The sequence below is a fragment of the Coffea arabica genome, chromosome 7e, assembly GCF_036785885.1.
Source record: "Coffea arabica cultivar ET-39 chromosome 7e, Coffea Arabica ET-39 HiFi, whole genome shotgun sequence".
Taxonomy (NCBI): Eukaryota; Viridiplantae; Streptophyta; class Magnoliopsida; order Gentianales; family Rubiaceae; genus Coffea; species Coffea arabica.
Genome location: NC_092323.1, coordinates 17,014,070 through 17,027,941, shown reverse-complemented (window position 1 = coordinate 17,027,941; position 13,872 = coordinate 17,014,070). Strand labels below are relative to the sequence as shown.

General features: G+C 33.9%; 1 protein-coding gene across 1 annotated transcript; it reads right to left on the bottom strand.

Moving 5' to 3' along the window:
- Positions 1-6,738: 6,738 nt before the first annotated feature.
- Positions 6,739-10,810, bottom strand: LOC113701034 (BTB/POZ domain-containing protein At2g13690-like). The gene is made up of 2 exons (XM_027221482.2): positions 9,940-10,810; positions 6,739-8,030 (listed from the first exon to the last, which is right to left on the bottom strand). Exons 1-2 carry the CDS (start codon positions 10,687-10,689, stop codon positions 7,092-7,094), a joined length of 1,689 nt encoding a protein of 562 aa, XP_027077283.1. The 5' UTR covers positions 10,690-10,810; the 3' UTR covers positions 6,739-7,091.
- Positions 10,811-13,872: the final 3,062 nt, after the last annotated feature.

The following is a 13,872-nucleotide window of genomic DNA, read 5'->3' as shown; positions in this document are numbered from 1 at the left end:
ACTACTTTAACATTTCTTTAGGCAAAAAAGATGGAAGAGAAAGCCGATGATGCTTTGGTACAGTGATTAGGTTAAGACCTTAAGAAATGGATGATTCGTTTGGGTTTGAGCAAAATTATAATTGGGCCAACTTATATATATTTAGTTAATGGTTGAAAATGGGTGAGCCATAAATGTATGTAGTTTTACATGAGTTTGGGTTATCTAATTACCCATTTATGACCCATTATTAAATTTTATTTACTTTTCTACTACATTAAACAACAAAATAGTATGTCATTGTAACCAAAAAATAAAAAAAAATATATCAAGTTAGAAAACAAGCTTTTACCTGAATAAAAAGAAAAAATATAAAAATTGCATAGAGAAACCAAAAATAGTGATCATTGTAATTTTCAAATTGTGTCACTCTACAAGAAGCTAATAATAATTTAGACATTAGTACAAGAATCAATTAACGCTAAAGAAGTTTATTAGACTTTCATGGAAGGGAGGGAGGAAGGAGGATAAAATTTTAAGAAATAAAAGAATGAAAATTAAAGAAGAGGAAAAGAACCCTAAATATATCTTTGCAAAAATTAGAATATAATTATTGGATTAGTAGTGATTTAAATTTAGCCATTAATGATTGAATTTAAATCCACATCTAATTAGGTCTAAATAAGTGATATAAATCTACACATTTAAACCACTAATCAATGGGTTTAATTGAATCACCCTTTTGAACCCCATTAAATTACATATCTAGCCCATTTGTTGATAGGCGAGTCAAAGTAAATAGGTTATAATTTACAGTTATAAATGTGTGAAAAGTATAGTCCGGCCGATAAGAGATAAATGGGTTACAAATTTGGGTAAGAGATGAAACAATTAGGTAGGAGTGGGATAGGGCAAAGAGAATGTAGGGTTTGAGGAAGTGAAGAGTGACTGCAAGAATGTGAGAATGTTAGCTAATAGGTAAAGAAGAAGATGGTGGAGGGTAGAAGAGAGGTATTTAAATGATGTGAGGTGAGGGGAATTGTGGGTTGGGGCTCCTCAGGGAAATGGTGTGAAGGGGGAAGAATGTGGAAGGAAGGGGTAATAATATTGTATTTGATGTCCTTTTGATATTTTCAAGTGTTTTTGTGATATTTTTTCATATTTTTAAGTATACTTTAAGGTTTTAGATAAGATACATAACTACGGCATAAAATAGATGATAAAATTGCACTCTTTTTTATTTTTTTAACTTTTTTTCATGTAACCATTGTAAATAATTCATTTATTGTTATTATTATCTTAAATGTAAATGTGTGCATAGTATAGGTCAGCATACAAGTACATCAGTAATATTCTAGTACATTAGTAATTAATGGATATAAAAGTATAAATATTACCTCTTAAGAATTACACATTTTCTGAAATAAAAAAGTTAAAGTCTATGTAGTATGATATTTTGATTGTGTCTTTCTGTTGGCATTGCGGAAGCTGTATAGTGGCATAAGCACCTATATTTACAATATATATATATTTCCCCCCTGAGAAGTATGTGACTAGGAAAATGGTTTTTACTTATTTTGGCTTAGTCCTTTCACTATTATAGTCAAATATACTAGTATTTTTTTTTTTTAAAATCACTCAAATATACTATTAACACGGCCTGTTAATTACAATGAATGAGATTTTCTTTTCCATCATTCTTCTCATCGCATTTGTTTAATATAACTCTGCTCTAAGTGTTAGGCCTTGTTTAATAATTCAATTCAGTAGTTAAATTTAATGAGTTCAAACCTTAATATGTTAATACGTATTTGATAATAAAAAAATAAAACATCTTAATTAATTAAGTGACTTTGAATTATCTAGACAAAATTTACTTTGAAAAATAAGTGATAAACTGTTCACTTATCACTTAATGCAAAATACGCTTGAATGTTAAGATTTCAAATTTCAGATTCTATACTTCATCTCAGATTTCACTTCTATCAAGTGCATCCTTAGAATAATAATCTGATATGGGCAAGAGCGAAGTCTATCAATGAAATAGATTCCAAATATACCAATACAAGATAGAATGTAATGAATTGGGAATCAAGATAGAATATTAAAAGAAGAGTTTTCCTTCCAACCAATGCTCTAAGACATTCATTAAGACACCAAAATTACATTTAATTTACCATACACAGACTCACATTTATTACTCCCTTAAATTTGGACACTTTCCGAAACAGTTAATACTTTAGCGAAAAAATTAACACAATGGAACTCTTTTAACGAGTGCCCTAATCAAACCCTTAAAAAATATACTCAAAAACATCTATGAAATCTATGTGACGAAATGAAATGTGCACCAAATCAATTACGATCGACAATCAATTATATAGTTTCCATATTTTGGTAACTAGAGAGCAAAAATTATAGGGTAATCCGCAATGTAGAATTTACTACCTTGCAATCTCTTTCCAATAAATTAAATGTGACAGAGTATTAATTTTACTTTGTTAATTAAAAAATGTAATTCTTTACCTTGGAAGAATACGAATCTAACATGTTTAGAAAATGGTATTGTTTTTAACTTATTAATTTTGAGCAGAATAAATTCTACAAATAACTATCTTAGAAGGGATTTCTCTTGGAACCATTGTTAGCACAAGTTAAAACAGGACAAATTGAAAAACCTTGCCCCAAACAATAAAGGCGGGTGAAAACAAAAAGATAGCCAATTTTCAATCAATGCAACTCAGATCCAAAAGAAATGGCAACTTAGATAGAAGAAGACGAAGCACAAGATAGCCAATTTTCAATCATCTCATAATTGATCTGTTACTGAATTATGCTTCAAGCTTTTTATACCCATATATGCCAAGACAAAAAAACCATGACTAGAGTAGTTTTTTAAAACCACTGGAGTTAATGCAATGGTCAGCAATTCTGATAGTCTTCGTCGTTGTTAAATTTAGAGTTCGAATTGAAAGTAAGAATGGCGTCAGGAGGAGTGAAAGGATTGAAAAAAAAAAGAGTAGCTATAAAAATTTCTCAATAACATATAAATATATAAAAGTACTATTAACTATAAGAGAATCCAAAACACATCAAGAACAACGACGCACCATCTTCTAGAATTAGACTAACAACTAAACAAAATGGAACTAACTCAAGAACCAAATGTATATTGTAGTCTATTTCTTCCTCCACATCTTCCAAGAATCAAAGGAACCATAGAAAAGTAACAAGAATAGATGCGACCCCAAGCATGGTGCCTTTCAAACAATTAGTTGTTGATGCTCCACAATCTTTTTTATGTTTGTGTTTGTGATGTTTGTCTTTGTGATCTTCATGATCCTTGCGACTGATGAAATAGGATTCTTCTTCAGGTGAAACAGCAATTGGTGATGATGGTTCGTAGGTTATGTATTCATCTTTCTTCACTTGCAAGGCATTGTCAAACCTTGGACCATACTTGAAACCTGCATGCATGTTACACAACAGAATTTTGGCAATCCTTTGATACTTTCTAGGGTTCATGATTTTCAAGATTAAGGCATGGTAGTCATGTGAACAAAATTTTACATTGGGAATCTGTAATAAAGTATTGCATGTATGACATACATTTAAAACTGTCACGGTAAAGATGAAATAGAAAAGATTAATCTAATAAATAATACAATTTTTCAAGAATATAAGTGATACTTACCACCCAAATTTTCAACATCCAAATTTTCAGCCATGGAACAACCCAAAGTAGCCATAATGCAGAACAAAATTAGTATGATTTTTGACGACTCCTCCATTGGATCACCTTAATGAGCTCTTGCGCAGGGCTTACTCGTGGGCACTTGAACAGTGCTTATTTCTAGTCACTGCAACAAAGGATCCCTACAGAATCTCACTTTCTCTTTCTGTGGCCATTTGAAAACATTAAAATGAAACCATTAAGGGAAAAATTGATACGCACGACTGAAAAGAAAATAAGAGGAATGCAACGAATATCATAAAGGAAACATCATAATCAAGCAATATACATCTAAGGAAAAAAAGGAAAATTTCCAAGTAAACTATGAAATATTAAACAATTACTATAATTACTTCATTCTTTCCAACTCCAACTACTTACGTATCTCATAAATTAAAAATACTACCACCAACCATTCCATACATAAGGGCTTTTGAAATAACTAATGCAAAATACAAGTGAAATGTCAAAAAAAAAAATTTTGTTCTGGATAAAAAACTGAAGTAGCTTATTCTGTTTTTGAAAGATCTTAAACTTTTTTGGGTGCATGCATTTAATTCAATCTTCTTTCTTTCATCTGCTTTCGGTGAAGAATAGGCAAAGGAAATGACAAAGGGGAGTAGGAGAAGTGCCTTAGTTTTTTAACTATGGACTGTGGACATTTGAAAAAAAGAGGATAAATTGAAAATTAGGCTCGTAAAAAAAATAAAAAGGTTAAGAAGAAACAATGATTTTGGAAAAAAAAAAAAAAGAAAAAAAGAAGCTGAACTAGTGAAATATAGCAATAATTCGTATTATAGGAGGTTAAAAAGTTTATAAATGCAAGATTTTAATACGTGAGGCTATTTGCATTGCTTGTAATAATGGCAAAATACTTTAGATACAAATTCTTGAAAGCATTCTATCAAATGTACGATTGAAATCAATCACAAGGTTAAACTTTCTTTTAAATTTTTTTTTATCATTAGGGTTCTAGAAATGTTAATACATCAGTGATTGGTTGGGATTAGATCGTCGTGTTTGGCTGAATTTGATGGTCAACTCTATGTACTTTTTGTAGTTTTAAGACTTGATTTATCCACTCTCTAGAAAAGAAGACAGTTTCAATTTATTTTTCAGGTCAAATAAAGTTAATAGCTTGTTGTGGCGGGGCACAAATTTCAAAAAATCTTTCAGAAATTCTCACGAATTACCCTTCTTCAAGGGATCTTGTCACTGCCAGGAGTTTCGGCATTCCCAAACATTCTGCAACCAAGAGAAAAGTTGGATTTGCTTCACATTTAGATTTTAGGGCCCAAAAATGATATTCTGAAAATTCTGTTCCATCTTACTCAGAGCTTATAAAATTCTGGTTGTGACCTAATACACTAATATGTAATTTAATCATCTAAGGTTGAGACTCCAAAAATTAGAGGTCACAAGTTCTAATCCCTCTGCTCCCTCCTCACTTCTTAAATTTCACCGTTCCTTTACCGGAAAGAAATTTTAAAAAAATGTAAGCCAGCCGCCTATCTAAGAGAACATGATTTAGGAACCCCAACGAGTTTATCAATTAGATATATTAATTGGGCCAGGATAACCAGTTCAATTGTTAGGTCAACCGTAATTGATTATTACACCATAATTATGTAATAATTATGAGTTATATTTAGTAAATATAAGAGCTACTACAAAACTAAATAGAAAGTAACAAAAAAATGGGCAAAGATGCAGCAACTTGAGATAGATTTTATACCAGATTCTTGTGAAGTAGGTGTATGCATAATTTATATATTTGGCATAATGAAAGTACAAAACTACAATGTGTTTAGTTAAATTATTTTTTTTGCGTATTATACATAGATTTAAAAAAAAAAAAGTTTTGTAGGTGGAAGGTTAAATTGAGTGGTAAAATGCTAGGGTTGAAAGTAGGAGGTCTCTTGATAAGACCTCCCACTTAAAAAAAAAAAAAAAAAAAGACAAAACAAAACAAAACAAAGGAGTATTGCGGATTACTGTTTCCAGCCAAAAGGCTTCCAAAATAAAGACATAGGTGCGGAGTTTACGTCTGCCTCTTGGAGAGTAATTTACTAACATAATATGTTATACTTTTAATCTGTCAAGCAAATTGTACAAGGATCATTGGGTAATTACCCTTTTTTTTTTTGCACGGATATTTTGTACCTTTATGGGATCTTAAATGAATAGTGATATAATAATGATGAATTTCATGTATTCTTTAGGGAATTTTTCCCAACACGTTGATGCTTAAACAAGATCACATTAAGTAGGGAAAGACTACTATTTTTCTATTCAGTTTTTGAGTATATAAATACTAACCTAATAAAAAAGAAAACATAGTGTGGTTATCACTAAACTCAAGATTTTTTTTCCCACGTATTATAAAAAATATAAATAATTCTTGTTAGTTTCTGACTGAAGACTCATCTATTTATTTTTATGTGGTATTCTCTCTTTTATCCTATTATTAATGGTTTTAAGTTGATCCATTCACATATATCCCTTTTGATTTCTATTTAAAATCAACGTTTGAACATGTTTTGGTTGAATTTCTTGAAACTCTCATGCAAAGTTTTGCTAGGGTTGATTCCTATCAAACGCCACCGTGCTGAGAGGCTTTATTTGGTTTTCCTCTTTTTATATCTTTCTGGCAAGGTTTTTGAATGTCAAATTCTTTGGCCCTCGTTAGAATTGGATCTCAATTCTATGATTTAGGGATATGAAGTCTTGAAACTTTTTATGAACCGCAAGACAATAATGATGCTTGAAATTGCAGATTCAAGGACCTTACTCAATTTTGAGCATATAATATAATTTTATCTCCTTTTTTTTTTTAATCTATTTTCAAGTGTAAGATTATTCTGCGGTGATCATAATTTTGGCCAAGCCTCACTCAAATTAATAACTTTCAAACAAACAAAGCATATGCACCAAATTGATAGGTGTAATATTGTTTTAGCTACAGCCAATATACGCATTTTCACTCTCCAGCAAACAGACAATTTCTAATTCTCCAAAACTCAAACTAGATGTAACTGCAGTCAACTTCATCACCATGGATGGCAATCACTTCACCAGGATACATTAAAAGAAGAAGAAGAGCAAGACTACTTCTCAGACAAATAGGTCTATCCCACTCTGGTAAAGCAAGCTCCTAATAGGGTTCTGGGAGGGGTCTCTATCAAACCCAATGAAATCAAACTCCATATGATGCACAAAAGAATGGAGGTTAGGAGCTGGCACTCTCTATCTAGTTGACATTGTTACAACAGTTAGATATTCTACATAACCTACATTACCGGTTTCACATGTTTTGAATTGACCAATCTCTGATGCCAAGATATTTGATTGCATCGGAAATATGCAAAGAAGTATCATTTTACCTAGACTCAATAGCATAAGTTTCAGATCCTCTCAAGAACGATCTGCGCCACCAGATCTGGAATGCTTTACCGAGATTAGGGCATTCCGTGCCATGCTTCGAGAAATAACAGAACCAATCCATAAACAGCGTGTATTGCTCCTTTAGAGGAAGGGTAAGGAGTGCCTGACCCATTGCTTCCTCCAAGGCCTTCATGTCAAGCCCCTTTTTGCACCTCTGTAACCAACCAAAGTCCAATAGCATAGGTCTGAACCATGCACTGAGGAGGCTCAGCCTAGAATCTGACGGACAATGCAGTTTCCGAGTGCCCAGTGCGATAAACAACATTGCTGACACCCGGCTAAGCTCATATCTAATCATAGGAGATGAGCTCTCGTGCATTCTAATTAAGTCTGCTTGATCTGCCCACATATCTACCATCTCCTCGGCCATTTGGTGATCAAGCAGGATTTCAAACAACCAATTAAGGTTGTCAACCTGCTTTGAGATGCGTTCAATCATCGGCTTACCTTTATCCTGTTTCGCTAATTTTTCAGATTGAGCAGTGCCAGATGCCTCCTCAAACAGATTGATCAAAGAACTCAAACAAGACTGGCAAACAGCAAAAATGTCGTCCCTCTCAATATCATCGTAGTCCTTCTCGTAAACTGAGCTTTTGGACAGGAGCCCCTTGACTAAGGATTTCAGCTCGTTTCCAGCATTGGTATCAGCACAGGTAATAATTGACCAAAGTAGCTGTCGAGCCATGGTTTGTTGAGAATCTACCGACTCAAGTGCATAAAGCCTGGCCAATATGTCTCTACTTGTTCCATCATCGAACTTATATTTTGTAAAGAGGACCCTCAGTTTCTCTTCTTCTTCCTCAGTCCAGGGCACTGCTTCAAGGAACTTTAAGCATGACGAAACACCCCTGACAAACTTGATACCTGCAGCCACCTGAAGTTAAGAAGTAAAGGGGTGTGAGAACATGACAAACATTTCATCTCAGATTGAGCCAGAAACATCTATTAACAATCCAAAGAGAACAGGAAAAAAGAAGCCTACAAAAACAACAGTGCCCTTCTCCTTCTCTATCCAGCATGTGAACACGTAATAAATAAACAAAAGCAGATGATTTAAGCACAAAAATGGCGATGCTGGGCCAATGTAGTTCCCAGACAACGTGCAGCTATAACATCTAGTTGTCAATAAACTATCCAGGCTATATTTAAGCCGAAATAATTCAACAAAATAAAGAAAAGAGAAAAAACCACATGCTACTGTGAATATCTTCACACCCATCCAAACCTCAAAGAAACATTGATATTGAAACAAAGCAAAATCAGTATGCCAAATCTCTATCAAATTCAGCTACTTCATAGTAATTGACTCTTGCCTCTAGCCAAAAGCTTGTTATAAACAAATAGCTAACCTACATAAACTGTGTGAGAGAAAGGGGGGAGAAAGCACAGAGAGAGAGAAAGAGGGGGAGAGAGGGTCAACCATGCTAATGCCATATTATAAAAACACACCCAGTTTGGCAAATGCCATAGATACCTACTAAACGGTTACAAGTGGCTTAATACTAAGAAAATGCAAAATGGAGATTTCCTGTTAAAGCATATCTACAAAGAAAAAGAGGAAAAGGAAAAGACATAAGCAAATGAGCACTTGACAAATCTTGCTGCGATGGTACAGATAAAGAACAATGAATTTAAGAAAGCAGAGCCAGTACAAGCAATTTGATGACTATTTTTTTCCTTGCAGCAACATAATTTTTTAACTTTAGCCATCATTGCCTACATTAGTTATTCTTTTCGTGGAAGGAAAGTGACTTACGAGGGAGTATGTGATTTCCAATATTATGGGGACACTAAACTCTCATATATAGTCTCAGATAATTGCCATAAACATCCACTGTTTATCCAACTCTAGTTTCAAACCAAGGCAACTCCAGGGAATTTAAACTCAATAGCCAATATACAGATTTTACTGCATATATCAGTGATCATTGTTGCTGGTCTTATGTGACTCCATTGCTACTTCACCATATTCTTTTCGTAATCTTTCAGGAACTAAAACTTCACTGAAGTTAACTAAAGAGAGAAATCCAAGTATATGAAGTGCATAGTGTACTTTATGGTTTAATCTTTTATTTATCCCATAAACCTAAAATGCTACTAGAGTAGGAAAAAGTTCTAGTCATGGCACTTGGGTACGGAAACACCTTAAATGCACATATAAGCACAACTAAAATGAACACATTCTAGTCAGTTATTGCCATTGTACAGAAGACTACTTGTTCAGAGCTAACATCAAGAATTTTGACAGTGATACAAGTAGGAACCCCCTCATAAGCAAATAATGACTCTTCTGTGCTTTAAAATGACTACATTCTACACGGAATAATACATTCAAGTCTTCTTTTGACTAATTGTCTCAGCACGAAAATTATTTTGATGCTCGTTCCTAATGCACTAGTCATTTCTCTGACAAAATGGTCAAAGAATTCCTGCTTATAACTAACAACAACATATTTGTACTTCAATTCTGGTTCTTCCATTAGTAGCCAATCTGCCCCAGTTACATCCTACATCACCAGCCTAGGAGAAAAATTGACCAAATTTGAGAATGCTTTCAAGATATTGTATCTAAAATATTCTTCCATTACTTTATATAATTAACAGTATGCAAAGAGCCGAACCTATTAATATCGCTTTACACAATAACTTTCCTAAAACAGATGATATTACAAGACAACTAGTTCTTGTCAAAGCAAAGTACAACTCAACAAGCACAGGGTACAATCATCCAATAAAATAAGTGCAAATTAAAAGAAATGGCGCAAATATTCCAAGAAATATACCTCCAGCATATCAATGGCGCGAAAAGGCCCAATCTTGACGAGTTTTTTCGGGATATCTTCATCGAACATAAGCTCAATCGTTTCTCGAAAAACACCCAAATTGTCAACATCCGGCACCTCAATTCGACACAAACCCTTGGCATTCGAATTCGTCCGGTAATCAGCAATTAGTCCGGCGAACACGGAGCTATTCGCCGCCAGAACCGCCGAGCTCAGCTCCAAAATCAAAGATTCCCCTCCATTTCTCGCCTTCAAATTCAACCTCACGTCAAAATTCCCCAAACTACCCTCCTCGTCCGCCTCCGCCTCACCACAGCTACAATCATCTCGCATGGGCGATTTCGGAACTTCCGTCAAAGAACTTGCAGTTCTCCCCTTCGTAGTCGTCGGAACCGGAGCGGGTTCCTCAATAGGGGAGACCCGACCCGGAGATAGAATCTTCCGGAGCCCAAGTTTCGAGGAGGAGGAGGTAGTCGAAGCCTGCGACTGTGGCGAGTTGGGGAAGGAATTATGAGAAGACTTCGGGTGCATTTCGGTCTTTTTAGGCGTCGGAGGATTTCCGAGATGCTTCGACGACTGGGAGCGAGTAGAAACACAGTAGCGGGTTTTGCCGCCGCCGTCGTAGTGGTTCTCTGGGCTCTGCGGCGGAACGGCGAAAGAGCAACACCAAGAACGACGGCGGTGAGTCGGTTGTGGTGGTTCGCGGCGGTGGCGGTGACGGTGGCGGGAGGTGGTGGTGGAGTCGTGCATTGTTTGTCTTTTCTTGATCGTTTATTCGGATCAGAGTGTGAAATGAAGGGGGAACAGCGCGTGAGTGAGTGTGTGACTGTGTGTGTTTTAATAATATAAAAAACGATGGGGGCATAGTTGTAATTTGGGATAATGGATGGGGTGAAGAATATGAGGAAGAATTTTAAGACACGAAAAAGTTTACGTTTTTTAAGTTAGATTGGAAGCTGGATTTCAGTGCAGGGGAGCGAGGTGCAGGTTGCAGGTGAGAATCTATCAGTCAATCGATTGCGCCTTTTTCACTTTATCTGTGAATTTCCTTTTCTCTTTTTATAGGCTAATTATATTTTCTATTTTTTAAAAATTTTGGTATTATTAGGTAAATCATTGTACGTTTATAGAAGTATTGTTAGAAGTTTTTGTTGTGTAGGAGAGTATGGTTCATTTTGAAGAACAAACTCAATTTGTAGGTATATTTTAAAAAAAAAAACACGAATTCTGATTCGAATCTTAAAGCTTTTGATTCTTTTGAACTGGTTTTGTGTGGATTGCATTTTCTGGACTTTTTGAAGAAAAACTACTATAGTAATTTGATATATGTAAGATAAAAAGATGACTGAAATATGTGTCCACGGAAAACGTAACAATTTTTCAAAAAAAATTACAATCCAAACATAATTATTTGTTGCAAAAAACACGCACTTAAAGACTTTCGATTCTTTTGAACTAGAGCAAAAAAGAGTAATTTTGGGTATATTTATTGCGAAACGGTGTACATTTAACGCTTCTCTTTTATTCTTCACAAGATGGGTTTAAGGGTATAAAATTAAAACTAGAGCATTAGTAGCACAAAATTATCAAGAAACACCTTTCTCATTTTTATTCTTGCTTTCTTGGTTTTAACTTGTACCTTGAAACTTTTATAGGTATCATTGTATAAGTTTAAGAAAAAGTAATAAAGTAGTCATCTTGATAGACTGAAGTATTTATAAAAGTCACAAATTAATGTTTTATATTACTCCTTACCCACTTGAAGTATACCCCTAATGCAAGTATGAAAAGTAAAGTTAATGTCTCTCAAAAAACGAGTACATTAAAATGATGCACAACCTATTTTTGTGCTAATATAATAAGCATTTCAAGTGCAAATCCTTTTTTGTTCTCTCTCTCCCTCTTTTTTTTCCTTTTTTTTTTTTTTTTTGCAAGGGAACCAATAAAGTGCTCCCTAAAATCACGCTTTCCCCTCTTCAAAATCAATTTCATAAGATTGAAATGTAAACACACACACACACACTTTAAAATTCTAATTCATTGACATTATTAACATTTTATTAGCTAATCTAGTGTTTCTTGTTCAATTAGCTCCCCATCTAGACATCTACAACACAAGCTTCCATAATATATCCAAAATACATGACACATTAAATTACAAAACAAACCTTGGATGGATTCTCCATTCTAATTATGATAAATCCTTCTTGAAAAGGTCTATGCAATTTATTCTTTAAAAAGATTCCATGGTATTAGGTTTTCATTCATATCTTCGTTAAGTATACACGTAGCATAACAACTAGAGCTAAAAGCTAAATCCGGAATCTTTTTGTCTACTTCAATGCTACGCTACAAATTTGTCACGTTATAGAGTTGTGCTCAACCTATTTTAAGGATTAATCTTTTATATACTAATAGTTTATATATCATCATCATCATTAGATGCATGATAAATAATTTAAATTTAAATTTTCTATGTAAAATTATGTATTTAACGATGATAATATACACACCATCATTATATAAAATTAACTCTAAACTAATACCTTCAATTGCATTCCAAGTCTTTTTTTTTTTTTTGTCATCACAAGGAAGTATCCTTTTCGGACTAATCTCCTTGCGCCTGTGCACCCGCCTCTCAAGATACATATGACCATAAAAGGAATCGAACCGCGATCACACGATGCCAAGACCTAATGAGGCAACCCTATCACCAGCCAAGCCGACCCTGAGGGACAGGGATTGCTACTGCTCTTGCCTGTATTTTTCAGAAACTCCCAAGTCCCTCTTACACATCGATAAGGAAATGCGACAGTTGATATTTTGTCCAAGCACGCACTGGATTTAAGAAGCACAATATCTTCTTGTTTCCACAGCTTTGGACTGTTCATTTCCACCTATTGACTGTATCTCTATGCGCCCATTTGAGTCTGGACAATCCTTCATGATTGTAATGAAATTAATGCCCTCTACAGTTGTTACAAGGAATTTTTGAATCCCATCTAGATTTTTAAAGTTGGCCTTGCAATTAGATTTAGACAAAATTAAGAAGGAAATTAAATAGAAGATTAAAAAAGTTCCATAGTCTTTGCGTTGCACGTGCTTGGTTAAAGGTGCCATATTATAAGGTGTACCACAAAATAATGACGATGACTCTTTTTATATTGGTTCTAATCTCCATAACCTGAATAAGAAAGTTATTGCAGAAAAACTCTAATCAAGCCCTGTTTAAAGTTGCCGTAACTTATAAAGAAACACTTCTGACAAAAGTGCTTTTAAATTATTAAAAATTGAACTTCTTAAGTTATGAAAAATTAGTTACTGAACACCCTAGAAGTACTTTTAGTACTTAAAAGTGCTTTTTTTTTTTTTGTAAATGCACCGCAACTCCAAAGGAGGATCATTCCATTTCAGTATTGAATGCTTCATTTATATAGGAAATTTTTTATAGGCATTTTCATAAATGTCTGGCACCATATAGTTTGAACTTGTCCTGATTTCCTTTGTCTTATTCTAAGTTTTATAATGAAGAATATTGTATATCACCTAGTATATAATTTAAGAATATGTGTTGTCACACTTTTATAGAATCGTTTTCCTTGTACTAGTTGCGAGATTTAGCCAAAATTTTCTTAATCTAACTATTAAATTTATCACATTTGGATATTTCTTACATGGATGCAAAACTAAATCTAAATAGGATATCAGAAGGGAAGAAATGTCCCTTCAAGATTCAATTGGTACTAATTGTATTAATTACGAAACTCAAGAATGATCTTCAAAGAGGTCACAAGTATGCAAAAATGAGACTCAAAGAAAAGAAAATGATAACTCATATATATAGGTATAAGTGTCCAAGAAAAAAGGGATGCAACATAATGGGTGCGCACTTCCTCTCTCTCTTTTGGAATGTTAGTTTATTATTTTTTTTAT